The 24,942-nt window shown below is 45.8% G+C and overlaps 2 protein-coding genes across 2 annotated transcripts in view; one reads left to right on the forward strand and one right to left on the reverse strand.

Moving 5' to 3' along the window:
- Positions 1–456: 456 nt before the first annotated feature.
- Positions 457–13,044, forward strand: TUBB6 (tubulin beta 6 class V). The gene is made up of 4 exons (XM_066353089.1): positions 457–598; positions 931–1,039; positions 2,900–3,010; positions 11,456–13,044. Exons 1-4 carry the CDS (start codon positions 542–544, stop codon positions 12,517–12,519), a joined length of 1,341 nt encoding a protein of 446 aa, XP_066209186.1. The 5' UTR covers positions 457–541; the 3' UTR covers positions 12,520–13,044.
- A 2,084-nt stretch (positions 13,045–15,128) lies between these two features.
- AFG3L2 (AFG3 like matrix AAA peptidase subunit 2) overlaps positions 15,129–24,942 on the reverse strand; it is a 51,208-nt gene continuing 41,394 nt past the window's right edge. Inside the window, exons 16-17 of the mRNA XM_066352724.1 lie at positions 22,915–23,109; positions 15,129–15,900 (exon numbers count right to left, since the gene is read on the reverse strand). Coding sequence (XP_066208821.1) covers positions 15,658–15,900; positions 22,915–23,109 — 438 coding nt within the window. The 3' untranslated portion in view covers positions 15,129–15,657. The remainder of the gene's footprint in view (positions 15,901–22,914; positions 23,110–24,942) is intronic.

Below are 24,942 nucleotides of genomic sequence, written 5' to 3' on the forward strand. Positions count from 1 at the left end.
TTCCAAGCCCGAGGGGTATCTATCCCTCCCGGGTGGGTCAGCAACTGAGGCAGCAAAATGGGGTGGAGGAGGGGCCGGCGCCATTTGTCTTTTCCGTCTGCCTGCCCACTAAGGACCCACTGGGGGGGGGGGGGGCGCTCGAAGGACCCGTTCATTTCCCGTCCCGGCTCCCCCCGTCAGGGGTCCCTCAGCTGTCCCCTGTCAGTTCTTCCTCCTGGGACAGCGCAGCGTCGAGGCGGCCGCGGAGTGGGCCCTGGGGTCAGCGAGTCCAAGGCGGACGCTGGCGCGGGGGCGGGGAGGCCTGGGGCTGGGGGGGCGGGATGACGGGCGGGGCGGGGACGAGCGAGGGAGGCGCGGGACCGCGGAGACCGAGGAGACCCGGCCCGGGAGGGCGCGGCCCACAGCCATTGGTCCCGGCGGCGGGGTGGGGGAGAGGGGTGGAGGGCGGGAGGAGGGTCGAGTCCCTGGAGTGTGTGGCCGGCCCACAGTTGCCCCCACGGTCAGAAGAGCAAGCTCCGCAATCACAGAGCCGGCGCCCGCCATGAGGGAGATCGTGCACATCCAGGCGGGCCAGTGCGGGAACCAGATAGGCACCAAGGTGGGTCCGGCGCGGGGCGCGCGGGCACTGGGCTTCCCGCGGGTGGCAACTGGCGGGCCTGGGTGTCCAGGCTGGACCGTCGGTGCGGGTCGCGCGGCCCACACGCCTGAGCACCAGCTCTGTGCCCCTCGGCCCTGGAGCCCAGCCCTGTCGCACAACCGGGACCCCGTGCGCTCGTCCCCAGTGCGTCTGGGCGCGGCCGCCGCGGCTCGGGCGCGCCTGGAATTCGGCGGCCGCGCCCCCGCCCAACCCTGGGGCTAGCCGCGGGGGGTCGGGACGCCCTGGGCTCCGGGTTCTGACAGTGTGTCCTCCCCACTTCGTCCCGCATCAAGTTTTGGGAAGTGATCAGCGATGAACACGGTATCGACCCGGCGGGAGGCTACGTGGGTGACTCGGCCTTGCAGCTGGAGAGAATCAACGTCTACTACAATGAGTCATCGTGTGAGTAGCGGCCCCGACTCTCCACCTCGGGGGCCCGCCCTTCCCCGCCGGACCCCGGCCATCCCCACCGATGGCCGCGACCAACCCGTCCCGTCCCCCCCAACCCCCACCCCTGTCTCCCCGCATCGACTCCCTTCGCCGCCGGAACCGGCCACCCGGCTCTGGGACTTCAGCCATCCTCCTCCCGGGTCCCAGCCATCTCCCGACGGGGACAGTGGTCATCCTCTTTTGGGACCCCGGCCACAGCCTGCTTTGGACCTCGGCCATCCTGTGTCTGGGACCGCGGACACCCCACTCCCGGACCGTGCCCTTCCCCGCCAGACCACCGGCACAGCCCTTTCAGACCCCACCCAGCCTGGCCGGGCCTCCTCCGCCCGGGCCTCCGCCCGGGCCGCCGCCGGTGCTCAGGGTGCTCGGTCTGGAGAGGCGGTCCGCTCTGGGGAAAGTTCACCTGGGCTGTATGGCAGGGTGCTCGGCGCCTCCCTCGTTCCCGCAGGGCGGGAAATGCGCGGATAGTTTATTTCAAACAGCCCAATTCCGCGCGGGTCTGAGCTTTTGAACCAGACTATTCGTTAGTGTTGTGAAATCAACTTAGTGGGTAATACCCGGCTTTTTTCTTTCTAGTTTAAGATGTCTCTCTTAATGGAGGTTCTTGGTTAAAAATTTGAAAAGTACTTCTTGAAATGATTTTTCTGGCCTTTTGCACACCTCCAAAAAGACTTGACACTCCTTGGAACCTGAAACTTTAAAATTCTTGGTAATTGTCTGGCGGACTTTAGTTAAAATCCGGGCTGTGATTTATCTCAGTTTAGGAATCATATCACCCCCTACCCTGGATATCTATGTATGTATTATAGCTACATGCATACATTGTTTCTGTAAAAAAACATTTATTATAAAAGTGAATAGAAGTGATGCATACCATTCAAAACAACAAGAAACTAAGCCTGAAGTAGTGCCCAGAAAGTGACAGATGCTACCAGGGTTTCACACAGGACGTGTGTTCCCAGGGATGATGGCTTTCAGCTTTGGAGTCTTGTTTTGCTTGTTGTCATAAGAGCTGTGAAGAGCAGGACACATAAATCACTGGGTTTTACTCATTGAGCAGCTCTCACACAAGATCTGGGACAGTAGGGCCTAGAAGATGAAATTACTAGATAGCACTAAGGAAAACTCCAGTATACAGTGCGCTTCATGTTAACTCCCGGTCCAGCCCAGTTAAAGCCTTCCTTCAGTGTGTTGAAGAACATGTTGTTCCTGTCTGCAGTTATATCGACCCCATCCTCACTGGGAACAATTTCTTACCCAGCTGGCACAAAAGAGTACTTACCAATGAAAATGCTACACTCATTTATAAATGAAAGGGCTTCTTGGAAAATGGCCCATGGAATAGTACGGGTGATGAGGCGCTCAGACTGTAGCTTGGTCACACGTGTGTGAATGAGGGAGGTGCCGAAAAGCAGAAAGAACGTCACGGCAGCACAGCAGTTTGCTGTAACAGACACAGTTTATTTCCATGGAGCTAAAAGAGTAAAACTGCCCAACGGGAAAGAGCTGTTAGGGTGAACTGGGAAGTACGGGAAGCAGAAAGTCAGAAGATCTGATTTCTCACCCTGCTTGTTCCTGGAACTTCCTCTGCCCATTCATGCCTGAGCTGGCTCCCTCATCAGATCAGGTCAAAGGTGGGATCGTGTTCTCCCAGTGCTAAGATGATGTGAGTCTAAGAAAGCCAGGTACCCTGTCTGAAACCCTGATTCATCCATTCCAGGCATCTGAGCTGGTGGGACTTGCTGTGGGGAAGTCCATTACTTTAGAAACCAGAAAATGACCTTTTTGTGGGTGGGCTTTGTCCTCTTCCAGCTCAGAAATACGTGCCCAGGGCCGCCCTCGTGGACTTGGAACCTGGCACCATGGACAGTGTGCGGTCCGGGCCTTTTGGGCAGCTCTTCCGGCCTGACAACTTCATCTTTGGTAGGTTCCATCTCTCCATCTTTTTTCTTTAAAAATCAAAACTAATTTATGTGCAAAATTAAAAACATCACACAGCATGGAAATCACAGCCCCAGCCCCATCATAGGCACCTCTTTTAATTCTTGATTTTTTTTTTTTAAGAAAATAACCTCGGCATCTCTAAATGAAATACTTATACTGATAGGTCATTATTTAAAACATTTTTAGCCATTAGCTTCTTTCCCCTTCATAAATTATTATATGCTAATAATTTTTTAAATGTTTTATTTTATTTTTTTTATTTATTTATTTTTTTACAGAGACAGAGACAGAATCAGAGAGAGGGATAGACAGGGCTAGACAGACAGGAATGGAGAGAGATGAGAAGCATCAATCATTCATTTTTCATTGCGTGTTGGAACACCTTAGCTGTTCATTGATTGCTTTCTCATATGTGCCTTGACCGTGGGCCTTCAGCAGACTGAGTAACTTCTTGCTCGAGCCAGCGACCTTGGGTTCAAGCTGGTGGGATTTTGCTCAAACCAGATGAACCCGCGCTCAAGCTGGCGACCTCTCGGGGTCTCGAACCTGGGTCCTCTGCATCCCAGTCTGACGCTTTATCCACTGTGCAACCACCTGGTCAGGCTATATGATAATAATTTGTTTTTTATTGCTATATGCTCATTCTTTTTAGACTTTACTTTTTGATTTTAAAGAGAAAGGAGGGGGTGTGTGGGGCAAGAAGTATCAACTCATAGTTACTTCACTTTAGTTGTTCATTGATTGCTTATTGGATGTGCCTTGACCGGGCAAGCCCAGGGTTTTGAACCCGCAATCTCAGCATTCCAGATCTATGCTTTATCCACTGCACCACCAATGGACAGGCGTGTTGCTCATATTTTAACCTCAATATGTTTATACCTTTTATTTCTTTTCCACTATTGTTAGTTCTTCTCTCTTTCTAAACACTGGTGCCATCTGAGTTGTTTTATCAAAATTGGGAAATCTTCCCCTCTCTTCTACTTAAAAAAAGAAAAAAGTGATAATAGCACCTGCGCCTCTGTAAACTCTTAAAGAAAATGTATAAATTAAAGGGGCATTTTAGTGTTATCAGCCTCCATCACCCTGTAGCCATGGTTTTTAGAGTCAAGGTTACTTTAAAGCAGGGGTCCCCAAACTACGGCCCGCAGGCCGCATGTGGCCCCCTGAGGCCATTTATCCGGCCCTTGCTGCACTTCTGGAAGGGGTACTTCTTTCACTGGTGGTCAGTGAGAGGAGCACATTGACCATCTCATTAGCCAAAAGCAGGCCCATAGTTCCCATTGAAATACTGATCAGTTTGTTGATTTAAATTTACTTGTTCTTTATTTTAAATATTGTATTTGTTCCCGTTTTGTTTTTTTACTTAAAATAAAATATGTGCAGTGTGCATAGGGATTTGTTCATAGTTTTTTTTATAGTCCGGCCCTCCAACGGTCTGAGGGACAGTGAACTGGCCCCCTGTGTGAAAAGTTTGCGGACCCCTGCTTTAAAGTATACAAGAGGATACAGAATTTTGGAAGATTTGATTTGTATATGAATTGATTAGCTTGTAGCAGAATCAGGCAGTGACTTGTAGAAAGGTGACTCGAGATGATGAACCTTCTCAGAGTTTATGTGACCTCTGGGTATCACCCACTCCCCGTCACCGTGACAAACCTACAGCCAACAGGACAGGGGAAGCTTCTGATAATAACTTGTTCAAGGGTTTTTTCACCTTTATATTTCAAATACATCAGGACTCTGGTTCCCTTTTCTTTTTTACTTTTTCTTTTTTAACGTTTCACTTTTTATTTTTGTAATTTTAAAAAACTTTATTTAGAAATTAAATTTAATGCAGTGACATTGGTCCATAGGCTCACACAGGTGTCAGGTGTCTTTTCCCATGGCGAGGTGCCCTGTTTCTTATATCAGAAAACTTGAACTACCAATATTTTTATAGTCACAAGTGGGGACAATTATATTCCTTACCTTTTACTGAATTAGAGACCATAATTGGCTCCAAGTGCACATAAACAGGACTCACACATGAAGAAAGCTGAAGATGCAATATTAAAATCCAACTCAGTGAATCCTGTTCCCATAGAGGTCAGCCAAAACACACATTCACCAACTGCTTTTCGAGAGAAAAATAGAAAAAAAATCATCTAACTCTACATTGTTTAAATTTGAGATGTTCAAAATTATATATGTTATATTGGGCTTCGTGTAACATTGTTATGTTTTATTTCTTAAGATGGGTGGAGGTAAGTAGATAGGACATCACTCTTCATACCCTTTTCCATGCCTTAAATCTGTCATAAGAAAAGCCACGGATGAGGCCATGGCACTTGCTAATGCACTTTCTGGGGAGGTCTCTACTTGGACACCAGAGGCCATGTACCTTCTTTGCCTCACTTCCACTCTCCTGGTGCAGACATCTGCTCAGCAGCTGGGCCTCCCCCTTGGCTGCCCCCTCCAACACAGCCAGGACCTGCTGGTGTTTTAGAGTCGAAACTGTGAGCTGAATTTCACATAGTTGGGTTATGACAAGCTAGTGAAGTCATGATAAGCCAGTTTCTCAGAGCAGCAGCTTCAGCAATTGTGGAGGTTTTCTTTGGTTTCATTTATTTGAAGTGAATATTGGGAGTGTAAGAAAGGTTTTCTTTCTAGGTCTCAATAAAGGGGATCAAAAAATTTAAGAACACATTAAAATAGACCTATAGTGCCCTGCCCGGTTGGCTCAGTGGTAGAGAGTCGGCCTGGCGTGCAGGAGTCCCGGGTTCGATTCCCGGCCAGGGCACACAGGAGAAGTGCCCATCTGCTTCTCCACCCCTCCCCCTCTCCTTCCTCTCTGTCTCTCTCTTCCCCTCCCCCAGCCAAGGCTCCATTGGAGCAAAGTTGGCCCGGCGCTGAGGATGGCTTCATGGCCTCTGCCTCAGGCGCTAGAGTGGCTCTGGTTGCAATAGAGCAATGGCCCAGATGGGCAGAGCATCACCCCCTGGTGGGCGTGCTGGGTGGATCCCGGTCGGGCGCATGCGGGAGTCTGTCTGACTGCCTCCCCATTTCCAACTTCAGAAAAATACAAAAAAAAAAAATTAAAAAAAATAAAAATAAAAATAAAGTAGACCTATAGTAACCATTTAATTATCTAATTTACTGTCCTTGTAAACCTTGAAAGTGTGAGAAGTGGCATTTGGCACTCTGGCGTGTCTAGGATTATTTGTATCCCTGCGTCTTGCCAGAACACACACCTATTTTAGATTCAGAATATTTAAAATTTTTAACACACTGTACTGACATGAAATTGCTTTATTCAATAGTAATTTTTAAACTTTGTTCTTTTCTTCTTCACTAGTAGTAAGAATTACTATTAAATTCCGCTCACTGGGCCAGAGACCCTTGTAGTGTTAGGAAAACCTTGCCCCTCGTAGCACACTGCCGACACTGTTGCTGCTCCTTTTATTAAGGATGGTGGATTGTTTAAGTGATATGCTTGCTTATTTTGTTAAAATAGCATCCTGTGTGGAATGGAGGGATATATGTACAGAATGAGTGAACATACTATGTTGTTTAGCGAAACAGCTGTTTCAGCATTCTCCAGTTAATAAAAAAAGCAAAATTGTCTAAGAATGGGAGATGGCTTTCTAGCTCATTGTTTCAGAATTGGTAAATTAAAATAAACCAGAGTCAGTCTATTTACAGTTATATAGTTTGAAATGTTTTTGTTTTTGACAGCGACAGAGAGAGAGTCAGAGAGAGGGACAGATTGGGACAGACAGGAAGGGAGTGAGATGAGAAGCATCAGTTCTTCGTTGCGGCACCTTACTTGTTCATTGATTGCTTTCTCATATGAGCCTTGACCAGGGGGCTACAGCAGAGCAAGTGACCCCTTGCTCAAGCCAGCAACCCCTCACTAAGCTGGCACTCAAACCTGTGACCTCGGGGTTTTGAACCTGGGTCCTCCGCCTCCTAGTCTGATGCTTTATTTACTGCGCCACCGCCTGGTCAGGCTAAAAACTTTTTCTTACTGAATTGCTGACTGCATAGCAGTCGTGCCTATTAGTGGGAGAAAATGAAACGCCCAGATACACTTTCCTTTAAGCCTCTTGCATTTGTACCCTTTTCTTGAAAATCTAGTGCAAGGGGAGGGGTCAGAACACACACAGCCGCAGGGCTCCATCCACCAGCACGGTGAGCTGGAGGTAAGGGGGGTGGGGAGTAGGTTCTGAGAAAGCCCTGGGATCTGCTGCAACCGGGCTGCCAAAGTTTAGAGATTACAGCCTGTGTTCTACAATCTGGAGCCATTGATTTATATCACAACACTGTATTACAGAAGATGTTCAACTCATGACCCCCAAATATTTAACTAGGAACGTCTGTTGCTATGAGACAGTGGAAAAATATTTCAGAAGTCACCAGCTTCCTCCTTTTATCAAGAACAGAGAAAACTGCGTGGCTAATCATGCTGTAAATACTGAGGAAGCCAAGTGAATGGTGGGAACTGAAGGAGGAGAAAGGGTCAAGTTCAGAATCTCTGTACACTGAACAGCTAGCTACAGCAAGCTTGATTTCCAGTGGCTGTATAGCCTCCTGCTTATTTTCAGTTCGTAGTTTCTACCTTCTTCTTTTTTTTTTTTTTTTTTTTACAGGAACAGAGAGAGAGAGTCAGAGAGAGTGATAGATAGGGACAGACAGACAGGAACGGAGAGAGATGAGAAGCATCAATCAGTTTTTCATTGCGGTGCCTTAGTTGTTTATTGATTGCTTTCTCATACATGCCTTGACTGCGGGCCTTCAGCAGACCGAGTAACCCCTTGCTCGAGCCAGTGACCTTGGGTCCAAGCTGGTGAGCTTTTTTTTGCTCAAGCCAAATGAGCCCGCGCTCAAGCTGGCGACCTCGACCTCGAGGTATCCAACGTGGGTCCTTCCACATCCCAGTCCGACACTCTATCCACTGCGCCACCGCCTGGTCAGGCTCTACCCTCTTTTAATGAAATAATTCATAGTCTCTCTGTAACAATGACACGCAATCTTTCCTGATAGTTCAGCCGTGAGCCCCAGGTGCAGGGCTACCATCGAGTATAAGGCTACACATATCGTTTTGCAGCTTTTTGAAGTGGTCATTGCCACAGCTCAGACATCCCCCATGACAGTCACAGTGCCTTCCATTGTGTATGTCTTCCTTTAGTAATTCTCCACTTATTGGTGACACTTTTAAAATTTTCCCTAAAGGTGGGCAGAACAGATGGCTTGGTGTTTCTGCCTCTCACTTCTGTCCACTTGAAACAATCGAACCCCCTGCCCACGGCTCTCAACACTATAGCCTGGTCTCTCACTCAGTGTGGAGGCAAAGTCTGACCAGGTGCTGATGGATTTTTTATATGTGGTTCTTCCTTTCAAGCAAGAGTTTGCTGTGCCTATTCAACAAAAGAGAGACAATGCTTTTTAATACTCTCCCATGCTTCTTAAATAACTTAAAATTTTAGCTCTTACATTTTCTTATCATTCTTAGTTCAAGGAATGAGAAATGGCAAGTAGGTGCTTTGTTTTCAGTTTATTTTTAGATATATTAAGTCTGCATTCCTTACTTTAACTGCTTCTCGTAATTCACCTTATAGTATGCTCTAGAATTTGGTTCTCAGTGGTTTTCCTAATATTCCTTGGAATGCATATATATTTTTTTGTGACAGAGACAGAGAGAGGGATAGATAGACCAGAAAATGAGAAGCATCAATTCTTCATTGTGGCACCTTAGTTTCTCATTGATTGCTTTCTCATGTGTCTTGACCGGGGGGCCAGCAAACCGAGTAACCCCTTGCTCAAGCCAGCAACCTTGGGCTCAAGCCGGTGAGCCTTGCTCAAATCAGATGAGCCTGTGCTCAATCTGGCGACCTCAGGGTTTTGAACCTGGGTCCTCTGCGTCTGAGTCTGACGCTCTATCCACCGCGCCACTGCCTGGTCAGGCCCTTGAAATGCATATTAACCTATTTGAAGTCATGTTTTTCTGACAATATGACTGATTTTCAGGCTTGCTCTAATAATGAGGGCTGCCTTTGCTAATTAGATTACATGGGCTGTAGTTTTATAGCTAAAACTGCAACCTAACATTTATTAAAAGTTTTAAACCTTTCATTAAAAAAATCATATTGATGAAGTTGAACTGGTATAAATATTCCCATTTTCCCAACTCTAAGTACATTGGAGTAAACAAAATGTCTTTAAGGCGAAGAGCTAGCATTGGATCAGTCTTCCAGAAACAAAGAATGACTGATGCAAATTAGGTTTCCAATTCTGCTTTCACCAAAATTGAGATTTTGGGTGAAATATGATTAAAAATACTTTTTTTTTTTTTTTTTTAACAGAGAGTCAGAGAGAGGGATTGACAGGGACAGACAGACAGGAACGGAGAGAGATGAGAAGCATCAATCATTAGTTTTTCATTGCGCATTGCAACACCTTAGTTGTTCATTGATTATTTTCTGATATGTGCCTTGACCGCGGGCCTTCAGCAGGCCGAGTAACCCTTTGCTGGAGCCAGTGACCTTGGGTTCAAGCTGGTGGGCTTTTTGCTCAAACTAGATGAGCCGGTGCTCAAGCTGGCGACCTAGGGTTCTCGAACCTGGGTCCTCTGCATCCCAGTCCGACGCTCTATCCACTGCGCCACTGCGTCTGGTCAGACTAAAAATGCTTTTTGATGATAGATCAACTATTTGATGTTTGGCATATAAAAATCAAATAATTGAACGACATTATTTGAACACAACTCTTTATCATTTTTTCAATATGAATATACATTAAAAAAATGAAGAATAAAATTTATGCCAAACCATGTCTCATTCTGACAATATTTAATACTCATTTTTAGATAAATGAACTAATTGAAAAAAAGAGTTAATGACGTATTATTAACATCTTTTGATTATAGGAATTTAACAACAATCAGTTTCAAGCTAGGATTTCTGATTTTTCTGTAAACTGTTGGATACATGTTAACAGAATAACATAAGTTTTTAAAAGGGAATAAGTTATAGTACCCTAGAAATTAAAATTGTGTCATTTACAACTATTTGCATTTATGAAGATAAATTAGATGTCAGCTTAAAAATGTCTGAGGAGTATGTAGTCTCATAGTATTTGCAGTGCTGCACAGCTGTCTGAGGAGCAGTGCACTGTGGGAAACGTGCCGTGCTAAGTCCCTGTTAGTCCTCTTTATCACTTCTTTTTGAGTGCACCGTTTCATACACACACCAGCCTGTTTTATTTATACAGTGTGAGAGATACCTCTTCCACTAATAGAACTCCACTTTTATAATGAAATGAGCTTGAAAGATAGGATTTTAAATTTAAGAGCTAACCTTCCAGATGCAAAATGTCTTCTGTAAGTAAGATATAAATAAGCAGGTGGGGAAAATGCACCATTGTGCAGAAAACATACTAATTAGAAGGTCTGTTTTTAGTCACTTGGATAAAAACATAAAAATCCTTCAGGTATGCTCAACTCCACTACCACGGGCTGGAAGCAGTGTGCGGGCAGGGACCACTTCCTCCGCTGAGAATTTAACTGTGGGTGCAAAGTAAATAACTGGTGCTCAGAAGTTTTTACAACAGTAACTCTAGATGATAAGTGAGGGGCTCCATGAATGTGAAAAACACAAGTGTTTTTAAAAGAAAATATACACAGTACAAAATTCAAAAAGTTCAGAGAGGGAAAGTAACTTGGGTTTTTTTTGTTTTTTTTTTAGTAACTTGTTCTTGTTTTTTTTTTTTTGTTTGTTTGTTTGTTTGTATTTTTCTGAAGCTAGAAACGGGGAGAGACAGTCAGACAGACTCCCGCATGCGCCCGACCGGGATCCACCCCGCACGCCCACCAGGGGGCGACGCTCTGCCCCTCCGGGGCTTCACTCTATTGCATCCAGAGCCACTCCAGCGCCCGGGCCATCTTTGCTCCAATGGATCCTCGGCTGCGGGAGGGGAAGAGAGAGACAGGAAGGAGGGGGGGAGGGGTGGAGAAACAGATGGACGCTTCTCCTGTGTGCCCTGGCCGGGAATCGAACCCGGGACCTCTACACGCCAGGCCGACGCTCTACCACTGAGCCAACCGGCCAGGGCCAGTAACTTGTTTTTTAATGTGTACATTTTGTTCCCCTTGAATTTTACCATGTGTGGCAGTTACCTGTTTAAAATAAGAATGGAATTACCTAGTCAAAACGTGTCTGTCTTAAAAACTGATACGTATTTGTTTAACGCAGTACTAATTCTATAGGCTCAGCAGCAGTATTGGCGGGTGCCTGTTTCCCTGCCCACTCACTTTGGCCAACACCGTAATATCTAATTGTTTCATAACACCTCTTTCCTATTCCTTTTAAAAAGTATTAATATCAATGAACGCTTCCCTCCGGCTTTGCCCTATTTAAACTGCACACTACATTCTTTTGCTCATTCCAGGACAAACCGGCGCAGGGAACAACTGGGCCAAGGGGCACTACACAGAAGGAGCGGAGCTGGTGGACTCGGTGCTCGACGTGGTGAGGAAAGAGTGCGAGCACTGTGACTGCCTGCAGGGCTTCCAGCTGACCCACTCCCTTGGAGGAGGAACGGGGTCGGGCATGGGCACGCTGCTCATCAGCAAAATCAGAGAGGAGTACCCCGACAGGATCATGAACACCTTCAGCGTCATGCCCTCGCCCAAGGTCTCCGACACAGTGGTGGAGCCCTATAATGCCACCTTGTCAGTCCACCAGCTGGTGGAGAACACGGATGAGACCTATTGTATCGACAACGAGGCCCTTTACGACATCTGCTTCCGCACCCTGAAGCTGACCACGCCCACCTACGGTGACCTCAACCACCTGGTATCAGCCACCATGAGTGGGGTCACCACTTCCCTACGCTTCCCAGGCCAGCTCAATGCTGACCTCCGAAAGCTTGCAGTGAACATGGTCCCTTTCCCCCGCCTCCACTTCTTCATGCCCGGCTTTGCCCCCCTGACAGCCAGAGGCAGTCAGCAGTACCGGGCGCTGACAGTGCCTGAACTGACTCAGCAAATGTTTGATGCTAAGAATATGATGGCGGCCTGTGACCCAAGACATGGGCGATACCTGACCGTGGCCACTGTCTTCCGGGGCCCCATGTCCATGAAGGAGGTGGACGAGCAGATGCTGGCCATCCAGAATAAGAACAGCAGCTACTTCGTGGAGTGGATCCCCAACAACGTCAAGGTAGCTGTGTGCGACATCCCTCCCCGGGGCCTCAAGATGGCATCCACCTTCATTGGCAACAGCACAGCCATCCAGGAGCTGTTCAAGCGCATCTCGGAACAGTTTTCTGCCATGTTCCGCCGAAAGGCCTTCCTGCACTGGTTTACAGGGGAAGGCATGGACGAGATGGAGTTCACCGAGGCTGAGAGCAACATGAATGACTTGGTGTCTGAGTACCAGCAATATCAAGAGGCCACAGCCAATGATGGGGAGGAAGCTTTTGAAGATGATGAAGAGGAGATCAATGAATAGAGAAGCAAGGAGCATTCCTGTCTCAGATACAATTCAGATTTTCTTTAACTCCAATGTGTTTTAACTGTAACGGCCATCAAATGATGCACTGGTCTGAATATATGGGTGCAGGCCCCTCCCAAATGCTAAATAGAATTGTACTCTGTTATCTAGAATAAAGAAAGCACATTAAAGTAGATAATTGGTAGTCCTATCCAATCAGATCAGGCCAGGGGCATTTTCTAGAGGATTTTAATGAACATCAGGGCATCAGTAAAGGGCTAGATAAATAAAACCCACCTTCTATTAAGTGGTTCAGTCGTGTCTGAGAAGTAGCAGGGAAGTTAGAAGTGTTTTCATCCTTTGTGAAAAGCTGTGTAGTGTTGCCTTATACTGAATATGCAAGAATGATCTTTGAAACAATTTATTCATAATAAAACACTAAAACTATTCTTTTGTGTCCCCCAGCCTGTGCTTATGTGGTAGATGTGTCCCTCTGCACTGTCACAGTGGTTGCTTAGCTCCCCTGTCCTTACTGGGTGAAGTGCCCTGCAGTTCAAAGAACAAGAGCAGGGGTCCCCAAACTTTTTACACAGGGGGGCCAGTTCACTGTCCCTCAGACCGTTGGAGGGCTGGACTATAAAAAAAACTATGAACAAATCCCTATGCACACTACACATCTTATTTTAAAGTAAAAAAATAAAATGGGAATACAATATTTAAAATAAAGAACAAGTAAATTTAAATCAACAAACTGACCAGTATTTCAAAGGGAACTATGGGCCTGCTTTTGGCTAATGAGATGGTCAATGTGCTCCTCTCACTGACCACCAATGAAAGAGGTGCCCTTTCTGGAAGTGCAGCGGGGGCCGGATAAATGGCCTCAGGGGGCTGCAGTTTGGGGACCCCTGAACTAGAGGAAAGAGGCTTTTCTTGAATCGCAGGCTTAAAGTCCTAAGCCTAAAGGTAGTGCACACATAAAGAAAAGCCTGTCATCATCATTTGCGACAGTATTTAAACCTCCCACAGAATCTTTTATCCCCCTACATGGCCTGGGCAAGTGGTTCCTAGCCTTCCCTAAACAACAGCTGACATTGGCCAAAGGAGCCACAGGAAATTACCTGCAGGTTTCCATCAGGCCCCCAGTGGGTGAGGGGCATCAGGTGGGCTTTGAGAGCTGCTGAGTTTCCTTCCATGAGCACTCAGACCAGGAACCCAGGCCAGTGGCTGGCCCAGCATGGGGTGGGGGTAGGGTGTGTGCGAAGGCTGTTTTCTACATAATAAATCACTTTAAGGTTCCTGTAAGCTAGCCACAAGTTCTGTAAGGAGTTTTGTAAAGTCAAATTCCACAGGACAGGACCAGGCTAGTTTTATTAGTAAGTGGCAGACATTGCCAAAGTTAGCTGTGGACCTGTGGCTGCTTTAGCCAGAAGAATGTGAGTATCGTGTCACTTCCAGGCAGAAGTGCTTGGCCCTCTGTCTGCCTCCCAACTGGGGAGTTTTCCTTCTATAAAAGGGACCCAGCATTCCCACCAATAACTCCTGAGCAAAGCCCTGATTTTTGTTGGACAAAAACGAGAAATGACTGCCATTTGGAGACCTAGGGCCACCTTACAGCATGACCTAGCCCTGGCTGGTGCCCTGTGATGACATGTCTCACATGAAGTAATTGCATTGACTGTGCTAAGCCTTGGCCTTGGGCAGACAGCATGACCTGAGGTGAGAACAGATCTTATTTTTTGCAGAAATCTGAACTGTTCTGTAGAATACAGTAAAAAAATATACCATCCCCATCTAACCTGGAAATATGCTAGGTTTGATTGACGTTGAAAGAGAAAAGACATGCCGTGAGCACCTGCTGTGGGCCAGGCTCTACTTACGCCCAATACAGGTAAACGCTTGCTACACTTCTAGAGTGCAGGAGTGACCACTGCACAGACACGGAGCTGCCGAGGGCTGCAGGTGTGGGTTACCATCTGATCGAGTCACACCCAGCTTTGTCAGTTTTCTGAGTCAAACATTACTCCCGTTTGGCACGACCCACTGTATTAAACCAGGAGGCCTCCCAGCTGAGGCCAGCCATAACAGTACACTCCACCTGTGTCTAGAACACACAAAACAAGTTGGAATAACATTAAAGGAGGCTGCTAAATATAAAAAATGCAAAAATGTATGGTACCTTCCAATCCAAATAGTGGCATTTGAAGACTGAGTGTACCTTCTTCACACAGACCTCCGCTTTTCTGGGACCACACACCCTTCTAATAGTAATGGCAACCACTTACAATTCAGACCTGGGAAGCTATGGCAGACCCAGGCACAGGGGCCGCCTAGCTTGCAGTCCTGGCCCTTCTCTGAAATGCAGGTGATGGCTTGGGACAGCCTGCCACACCTGCTATCATTACACACTGACTGCCAGATCCAGACAGTGTGACCAACAGGTGGTCATTGCTTGTCTATTAAGGAGGTAAACTGATGCCATTATTACCGATTTCTGCACTGACTGGTCTCAACATATTCATATCCAGAGTTCATCATTTAAGGACACACGAACCTAGAAGTTACTCCTCCTGTGGGAGCTGAGAACTAGAAAGACTGACATTTTGTTTCCTAAAGGAAGGGGCCCTCTCTGTGATCAGAAGAAAAAAAAGTACAATGTTTATTTTTGATGTAAAGAAGACATATTTACATAATACATTCATATTTTTAAATATGTTACAGCTCTCTGTAGAAATCCACTCCAATAAAACAGCAACATGTGATTGGATTCAATCTTTAGTAATTAAAATATTCTTATCAGGACTCCAATTGAACTTCACAGCCTCTGAAGGGAAATGGGAATGCAGAGTGGGGAGATGGAAAGTGAAATCTAGACCTCTCCCACATTGCCAGCTCGCAGATTCTCCTCCCTGACCCGTTTAGCGGGCCTCACTGATGGTGGAGAGGGAGCAGTCACGGGCACCAATCTCTACTCTCCCAGCTGCCCAAGAGCTTTGGGAAAATCACCTGCCACACCACTGGGCTCCTGAGGCCGAGGATCACACTCTCTTTGTACCACTCCAACTGGTCAGCAGCTGGTTAAGGTCAACTCAGCAATCTTCTCATTCTTCTGAGAAAGCCAGAGTTGAAATAACGTGCGAACAGAAACCCCAATCCATGCTAAAAGGGCCTCCCTCCTTGGATCTGATTAACGACTTTCTCCTCTGTGGGCTCCTCTTTCTCCTTCTCCCGTTCTTTGTTCCAGTCCTTCAGGCCCTCTGGAAGTGATGTGTCCTCATCCAAGCTGCCAGTGCCTTCCACAAATTCTTCATAGGTAGATTTTTCTGCAAATGGTCTGGGGCCCAATAGTTCAACCATATCATTCTTATCTAATACTTCTTTTTCTAATAATAGAAGAGCAACCTGAAATATGAATAATTCCTATTAAATACAGTTAATCAGCAAAATCCATTCAAAGCTAATGGTTTTATTTATAGCCAACCCCATCCCACTGAAAAAGATATGCAAAAGGCCATATAATTTTGGAGTAAGATGTGTAAAATACTAGAAAAACAAATGTCCATCAGCAAGGAAGTGGCTTAATCTATCACATATACACCATGAACAATGTACCCAATGAGAAAGGTGAGATGCATGATGTTTATATTTATAGTATGCTATAATTGCTTTTTTGTGATTAATCACCTTTTATGTGTAATGCCACCTTTTTTTGTTTTTTAAGGTGACAGGAAGGAAGTTAGTGAGACAGACTTCGTAGGCACCCTGACTGGAATTCATCCATCAACCCCAGCTGAGGCCATGATCAAGCACTGAGCTATTTTTAGTGCCTTAGGCTATAGCACTACAATGGAGCTATTCTCAGCACCCAGGGCCACTCTCAAACCAATGCAGCCACTGGCTGCAGGAGGAGAAGAGGGAGATAAGGAGGAAAAGAAGAGGGATGAGAGGTGGATGGTCACTTCTCACGTGTGCCCTGACCAGGAATTGAACCCCAGACATCCATACACCAAGCTGACACTTTATCCACTGAGCCACAGGCCAGAGCCCACTGCCATCTTATTTCACATGTTTTCCCTTACTGCTACCTCTGCCTTATAAATTATTATTATTTTTTGCGACAGAGGGACAGGCAGGAATAGACATGAAGGGAGAGAGATGAGAAGCATCAATTCTTCATTGTGGCACCTTAGTTGTTCATTGACTGCTTTTTCATATGTGCCTTGATCAGGGGGCTCAAGCAGAGCAAGTGACCCCCTTGCTCAAGTCAGCAACCTTGGGCTTCAAGCCAGCGACCATGGGGTTATGTTATGATCCCACGCTCAAGCCAGCAACACCACGCTCAAGCTAGTGAGCCCAGGCTCAAGCCAGTGACATCGGGGTTTCAAACCTGGATCCTCTGCATTCCAGTCCAACACTCAATCCACTGCGCAACTGCCTGATCAGGCAAATTAGATCTATTTTAAAAACAGTAATTACTTTCTGCCATCCTGTGGAACATTTTTTGTATTCAATTAAAGATTGCTGGCTGTGGCCGGTTGGCTCAGTGGTACAGCATCAGTCTGGCATGTGGATGTCCTGGGTTCGATTCCTAGTTGGTGCACAGAGAAGAGGTGCCCATCTGCTTCTCCACCCCTCCCCCTCTTACTTCTCTCTCTCATTCAGACTCATACTCAGTCTTCAAAACCCGGTGTGCATGTTATGCTCATAATACATCTCAATTGAGACTAACCAGTGACAGCACTGGCTTGGTTAGAAGTTCATGGCAAGGGCTCTGCAGACAGCACATTTGGGTCTGAATCCTGGTCCTGCCTCTTACCAGTTAACTGCCTGATGACCTGAAGTAAAGTTTAGCAATACTGTTTCTTTATGTATTAGCTTTTTCATCTGTAAAATGGGGATAGTAATGTAGTGACTTCATGAGGTTGCAGGAGATTTTAGAGAAGTTACTACACCTTAGCCCAGGGGTCTCAAACTCGTGGCCCGCGGGCCGCATCTGGCCCACCCACCAATTTTTTTTTTTTTTTTGTATTTTTCTGAAGCTGGAAACGGGGAGAGACAGTCAGACAGACTCCCGCATGCGCCCGACCGGGATCCACTCGGCACGCCCACCAGGGGCGACGCTCTGCCCCTCCGGGGCGTCGCTCTGCCACGACCAGAGCCACTCTAGCGCCTGGGGCAGAGGCCAAGGAGCCATCCCCAGCACCCGGGCCATCTTTGCTCCAATGGAGCCTCGGCTGCGGGAGGGGAAGAGAGAGACAGAGAGGAAGGAGGGGGGGGGTGGAGAAGCAAATGGGCGCTTCTCCTATGTGCCCTGGCCGGGAATCGAACCCGGGTCCCCCGCATGCCAGGCCGACGCTCTACTGCTGAGCCAACCGGCCAGGGCCCCACCCACCAATTTTGTGCGGCCCGCAGACTAATCAAACTTCGTGGATTAGTCTGCGGGCCAGTCTGCGGCCCGCGGGCCCGAGTTTGAGACCCCTGCCTTAGCCAGTATCTGCTGACATAAGATACTAAGAGAATACTAGCAGATTACTCTTATTCTCCTAAAGCTTGTCCCTTAGAGATCAACCTGTCCAAATCCTTATCCCATACATGAGTAAACTGAGCCCCAGAGTATGGAAGGCAATGGCTGTAGCAGCCAAGGCTTCCAGCCACCTCTCCTCTTCATGGCTCTTGGCTGGCTCGACATTATTATTATTATTTTTTATTTTTTGGATTTTTTCTGAAGTGAGAAGTGGGGAGGCAGAGAGACAGACTCCCACATGCACCTGACCAGGATTCACCTGGCATGCCCACCAGGGGTCAATGCTCTGCCCATCTGGGGTGTTGCTCCATTGCAACGGAGTCATTCTAGCGCCTGAGGCGAAGGTGATGGAGCCGTCCTCAGCACCCGGGCCAACTTTGCTCCAATGGAGCCTTGGCTGCGGGAGGGGAAGAGAGAGAGAGAGAGAAAGTAGAGGGGGAAGGGTGGAGAAGCAAATGGGCGCTTCTCCTGTGTGCCCTGGCCGGAATTGAACCTGGGACCTCCACATGCTGGGCCCATGCTCTACCACTGAGCTAGCCAGCCAGGGCATTGACATTATTCTTAACATATTTAATTTTCTATGATAGGCCAGGCAGAATTTCAGAACTCCGCAGTATTTGCAGATCCTCATTCTGTTGAATTATACCTTCACAAACATTTATTTCTTTGTTACAATTACCAGTACAAATACTGTACACATAGGCGGATATATAACTGGGTGTAGCTTCCTGGACATATTTGAGCATCTGTGTCGTGAATCATCGTCTCACACACTAGTCTCCTACAGCTTGTCATCTCGGGTGAGCTCTTCCACCCTCCATTGTCTTTTACAGCCCATTTCTTCTTTTCAACAACTGACTGTAGGAGGATGATCACCAAACCCTACGCCTGGCCTCAAACTCCTACTCACATACCACTGTAAATGCCTATCGCCTATGTCTTCCTGGGTGTCAAGGTCGAATCCCTGTCCCACCCCAGGTTGTGTCTACTATGAGGAGTCCTAGAGTGATCTATTTTTTTTTAAAGAAAATTTTTTTTTAAGATTTTATTTATTCATTATAGAGAAGGGAAAGAGAGAGAGAGAAAGAGAGAGGGAAAGAAGGGGGAGGAGCAAGAAGCATCAACTCCCATATGTGCCTTGACCAGGCAAGCCCAGGTTTTGAACCGGCAACCTCAACGTTTCCAGATTGACGCTTTATCCACTGCGCCACCACAGGTCAGGCCCTAGAGTGATCTTAAGGGTTTTCCTCCTATTCATTCTCTACTTAGTTTATTAAGTTTAATCAGTAATTCTTGATTGTTTTAGATCTGCTGCCAGCAGCCCCATCTCAGGAATGTTGACACAAGTCCACAACAGCTCTGAGCTGCTCTGCTGTCTCTTCTGTCCCACCAGTGCTGGCTGGCACACTGCGGCCACACTCTCCTTTGAAATGAGAAAATATAATCATTTCCACTCAAGATTCTTTAAGGTAGGGGTCGGGAACCTTTTTGGCTGAGAGAGCCATGAACGCCACATATTTTAAAATGTAATTCGGTGAGAGCCATACAACGGCCTGCGTATGTTATGCATTATCCAATAAAAATTTGGTGTTGTCCCAGAGGACAGCTGTGATTGGCTCCAGCCACCCGCAACCATGGACATGAGCGGTAGGAAATGAATGGATTGTAATACATGAGAATGTTTTATATTTTTAACATTATTTTTTTTTATTAAAGATTTGTCTGCAAGCCAGATGCAGACATCAAAAGAGCCACATCTGGCTTGCGAGCCATAGGTTCCCAACCCCTGCTTTAAGGATTCCCTACCATAAAACAAGGGGGTTAGATTAGACTATTTTAAAAGTCACTTTTAGTCCTAAAATTGTGTTTCTAAATTTTCTACCTAGCTTTGAGGCCTGGGTTACCAGTCCCTACCCCATCATCTGCTCTAGCCAGGCCAGTCCCAGTCTACCCTCCCCCCACGGCCCTGTCTGCTCCTCAGGTCTCCATGCCGAGGGCCCCTCTCCCACCAGCTGTAACCTTATTATCCTTGAGAGGTAAAACCTAAGCCCTATGCCTTATACCAAGCCTCCTGACCACTGCTTTCCTCTCTCAGAGCGCCTGCAGCATGTTTTCTGGTGTTTCACAGGTACCGGCTCTCTCCCCACTGATGCTATACTTTGTGAAAAGATGTCATGGGTTTCTAGAATTGCATGGCACAGAGCAGTCTATAAGAGGCTTTTCTGAAGAACTGCTTAAGAATAGCCTGCTTTAGAATATTTTTTTATATGTGTCAATTCTTAATAAAGTTTTTTCATTTGTGCTTTTCGTATTAGTGTGAAATGTTCAAAACTCAAAATATTTTCATTTTGGGTGTGTGTTTTCTGAATACCTAAGAGTGTACTGGATGTGAGAAATCCACTAAATTTAAAAAGATCCGCCCCTTTTGCAGATGCTATCCAAAGGGGTACAACAGTGGAAAACACGAAGCGTGTTTACTCCTGGATGCTCATAATTAGGCCAAATATAGTTGTCATGTGCTGACTTCTGCTTATCAAGTTTGGCTTTTTTTTTTTTGGTGACAGAGACAGAAAGGGACAGAGACAGGAAGGGAGAGAGATGAGAAGCATCAATTCTTCATTGCAGCACCTTAGTTCAGTGGTTCTAAAAGTGTGCACCCTAGAAATTTCCAGGTGCACCCTATGGTATTCCAGAGAAATATGTGCCTGTTGGGGACCAAAAAACTAACAGGGTTTTTAGAGTTTAGATTTTGGGGGGACAGAGGTGTGGGGAATTGCCTGCCCAACCCCCCACCTCCCTTGCCTGATTAGGTTGCAAAAGACTGTTAAGCTGTGGTGCTGGATTGTTTACACTACCCTCCATGTTCCCCGGAAAGACTGGAGGCAAGTTTCTTCTATCCATTGTTTGGTGTAAAGTTAAGATGGTATGTATGGTGGGGGTTTTCTGCACTCAACACAATTAAGAGTAAAAAAGAGAGAAATTCTTTAATGTATTGATGAGAAAGTAAGTTTGCCTTTCAAATATATGCCCAAATATTGAAGAAATCGCTAGGACACATTAGGCTCATGTTTCTCATAAACACAAGAATGCAAAACACATTCACGCCAGGACCTGCCGAATTTACTAAATCTTACTAAGAATGTTATCTATCTATCTATCTATCTATATATATATATATATAGAAAAAGATAACTTTTTGTCTTTTTTTATGTTTTAACCCCTTTTTTTATGAATTCTAAAAAGCATAACTCAAAAAATGTAACATAAAAATTGTGTGTGTGTGTGTGTGTGTGTGTGGCAGAGACAGAGAGAGTCAGAGAGAGGGATATATAGGGACAGACAGACAGAAAGAGATGAGAAACATCAATTCTTTGTTGCAGCTCCTTAGTTGTTCATTGATTGATTTCTCATATGTGCCTTGACCAGGGGACTACAGCAGACCAAGTGACCCCTTGCTTGAGCCAGCAACCTTGGGTCCAAGCTGGTGAGCCTTGCTCAAAACCAGATGAGCCTGCCTTCAAGCTGGCGACCTTGGGGTCTTTGACCTGGGTCCTCTACATCCCAGTCTGACGCTCTATCCACTGTGCCACTGCCTGATCAGGCTAAAAATCTTTTTTATTGTCAGAATAAATTTGTCGTATTTATTTTGTTTAATTACCATAAAAAGCACACTTGGACTTTATATTTTTTCTTTAATATTTGACTTAATTATTATAACACATTTCTCAGAAATTTGTATATAGAGTGCCTACAATTATTTGTAGGATTTTAAATGCGCCCTGATTTCTAAACGTTTGAGAACCATTGCTTTTTCATATGGGCCTTGACCAGGGGGCAAAAGCAGACTAAGTGACCCCTTACTCAAGCCAGAGACCTTGAGGTTTCAAACCTGGGTCCTCTGCGCCCCAATCCGACACTCTATTCACTGTGCCACTGCCTGGTCAGGGTTGGCTAGTTCTTTTTTTTGCTATTTTTCTGATGTGAGAAGCGGGGAGGCAGAGAGACAGACTCCTGCATGCGCCCAGCCAGGATCCATCTGTCATGCCCACTAGGGGGCGATGTTTGCCAGGATGTTGCTCCATTGCAACCAGAGCCATCCTTAGCACCTGGGCCAACTCTGCTCCAATGGAGCCTTGGTTGTGGGAGGGGAAGAGAGAGAGAGAGAGAGAGAGAGAGAGAGAAAGGAGAGTGAAAAGGGTAGAGAAGTAGATGGGCACTTCTCCTGTGTGCCCTGGCTGGGAATTGAACCTGGGACTTCCATACGCTGGGCCAATGCTCTGAGAAAACCGGCCAGGGCCTTGACTAATTCTTTTATGTGCCCTTTCATTTGTCACTTACTGTTAATTCCAGGGGGTGAAAACCAATGGTAAATTTCTATCAGCCTATTATGCTCCATATTTAGGAGCACTGCAGAGCCTCAAATGATGTCATGTTATTCAACGTTTTGTTATAACATTAATGGAGCCATAGGAACTTAATTCTTGTTTATTATAACTAGCCTAGGGTAAAACTGGTTTCATTATACATTATTTCACTTAGGGTTGCAGAAACTACCAATGATATTAGGTGAGGATTTACCAGATTGGTAAAATACATGGTGTGGAAGAAATTCAATTGTGTACTGGGTAGTTCTTATAAGACTTCATTAACCCCTCACTCATATTCTTTAGAGGCACAAGAGCCAGGCTCATTCCCGCTTTTGCTCACCGCCATATTCCCACCACCTCACGGAGACAGAGCAGACACAAAAACATCAGAAGGAAGGAAGGAACCCAAGAGTTAGCCAGATACAGGAAATGCTGACATCTATAAACCAACCAAAAGAATAAATCACCACTCTAAACTTTTTCTGCAAAATCATGTATAGAAATATTTGTACAACTGGCACCTACCTTCTCCACATCAGCTTTCTTTTCCGTGAGAAGAGCTACTGTTCTTTTATAAGCATCATTAATAAGTATTCGTACTTCGTCATCTATCAATCTTGCGGTGGCTTCACTATAAGGTTTCTCTAATACCATGTCACCCTGACGTGGGAGGTCAAAGGAAATTTGCCCAACTTTTTCATTCATACCAAATTGAACAATCTGAAAAAGAATACATCATTAGTGGTAGACATCCATTTTTGCTGACAGGTGATCATATTTTTATAAAATGCCAATAAGTCTTTACAATGACAATAACTCTACACACTTGACTATAATACTGGTCACACGGCAAATCTACATAGCAGCCTTGAGTAGGCTGAGCAGACGAGGGTGTTCTGTGTAGAAAGTGGCAGCAATGAATGGTGTTTTAAATTCTTCAATGATGAATATAGGACCAGAAGCCCATAGACAACATACAAAAAAATCAGTGAAAAACAGGTAGGGACAAATCCCAACAGCTGTGAGACCCACATGATACTGTTCTGTGCATGAGGGAAGAGAAGAGAAACAAGAAGCTCTGGCAGACCCGAGAATAAGAACCCCAAATCCTCCAGCCTCTTCCTGCAAAGAATGTCATCACGTCAATCTGAGAAAAACTGACCCTGGAAGGGGTGTTTACATTTTCCCATTCTTTGAGTCCACGGGGCTGGGAGACTATGTGAAGCGGCTGGCCCACTCTGGACCATGAGCCCCAAAGCTAACCAGAATAAGTCCCACATTAAGTAGCTCCTAGACTGACCAGGTGGTGGCGCAGTGGATAGAGCATCAGACTGGGACGAACAGGACCCAAGTTCAGACTCTGAGGTCGCGGCTTGAGCACAGGCTCACCATCTTGAGCGCAAGCTTGCTGGCTTGAGCATGGTATCGCAGACATGACCCAATGACTGGCTTAAAGCCCAAGATCACTCGCTCTGCTGTAGCCCCCAGGTTAAGGCACATATGAGAAAGCAATCAATGAACAACTAAGGTGCTGCAATAAAGTACTGGTACAGCCATTATTGAAGACAGTATGGTGGTTCCTCAAAAATTTAAGAATAGAGCTACCATATGACCCAGCATCCCTGCATATCCAACCAAAAATTTGAAAACTTAATTCACAAAGACATGCATCCCCATGTTCATCACAGCATTATCCATGGTTGCCAAGACATGAAAACAACCAAAGTGGATGTGGTACAGATAAACAATGGACTACTACTCAGCCATAAGAAATCATGATCTATTGCCACTTACAACAACATGGATAGATCTTCAAAGTATTATAGTAAGCAAAACAAGTCAGAAAAATCTAAGAATCATATGACTTCACTCATATGTGAGATATAAAACTGAAACTCACAGACATGAACAGTATGGTGGTTACCAGAGGGAGGGGGTGGGGAGGATAGTAAAAGGTAAAGGGGGCCAAATATCTGGTAACAAAAGGAGATGTGACTTGGCTGGTGGACACACATGCAACATACAGATCATGTATCATAGAACTGTATACTCGAAACCTGTGTATACTCTTATTAACCAATGTCATCTCAATACATGAAAAAAAAAAAGGCTTCTGGAAGTAAAATCCAAACTGACTAGGAAAGAGAAGACCCAGGTAAAAATGGGAAGCAGAAACAGAGCCAGGAGAACTCAGAAAATAGGAGGCCATGTTTTTTAAAACTTAATAAAACAGAAATGGGAATTCTAAAGCTCTAAAACTAGAAAAGGTATCCTAATCTTCCCTGCTAAGAGGTCTGGAAAACAAATTTAATGTAAAAATGGGCAACAGAAAAATCCCTCATGAAATTATTATGAGAAAAAAATGAGCAGAATACTGTCTCCACAGACAAGGAAAGCAGGATGGAAAGACATCCCATAGGACAGATGACAACTGGCCTCCTACTTCAAAAAAGGCTAAATCAGGACAACCACAAAAAAGATGAAATAATAATATAAACGAGAACCAGAAAAACTCAGATGAGGTGCTAGAACACAGGAAAAAGATATAAAAGA

Source organism: Saccopteryx leptura, chromosome 11 (genome assembly GCF_036850995.1).
Source record: "Saccopteryx leptura isolate mSacLep1 chromosome 11, mSacLep1_pri_phased_curated, whole genome shotgun sequence".
Classification (NCBI taxonomy): Eukaryota; Metazoa; Chordata; class Mammalia; order Chiroptera; family Emballonuridae; genus Saccopteryx; species Saccopteryx leptura.

Excerpts from the sequence above, each read along its gene's own strand:
- TUBB6 (XM_066353089.1), top strand. The coding sequence starts at position 542 with ATGAGGGAGATCGTGCACATCCAGGCGGGCCAGTGCGGGAACCAGATA. Across the intron at positions 599-930 it reads GGAACCAGATAGGCACCAAG|TTTTGGGAAGTGATCAGCGA; the intron begins GTGGGTCCGGCG and ends TCCCGCATCAAG. Across the intron at positions 1,040-2,899 it reads CTACTACAATGAGTCATCGT|CTCAGAAATACGTGCCCAGG; the intron begins GTGAGTAGCGGC and ends GTCCTCTTCCAG.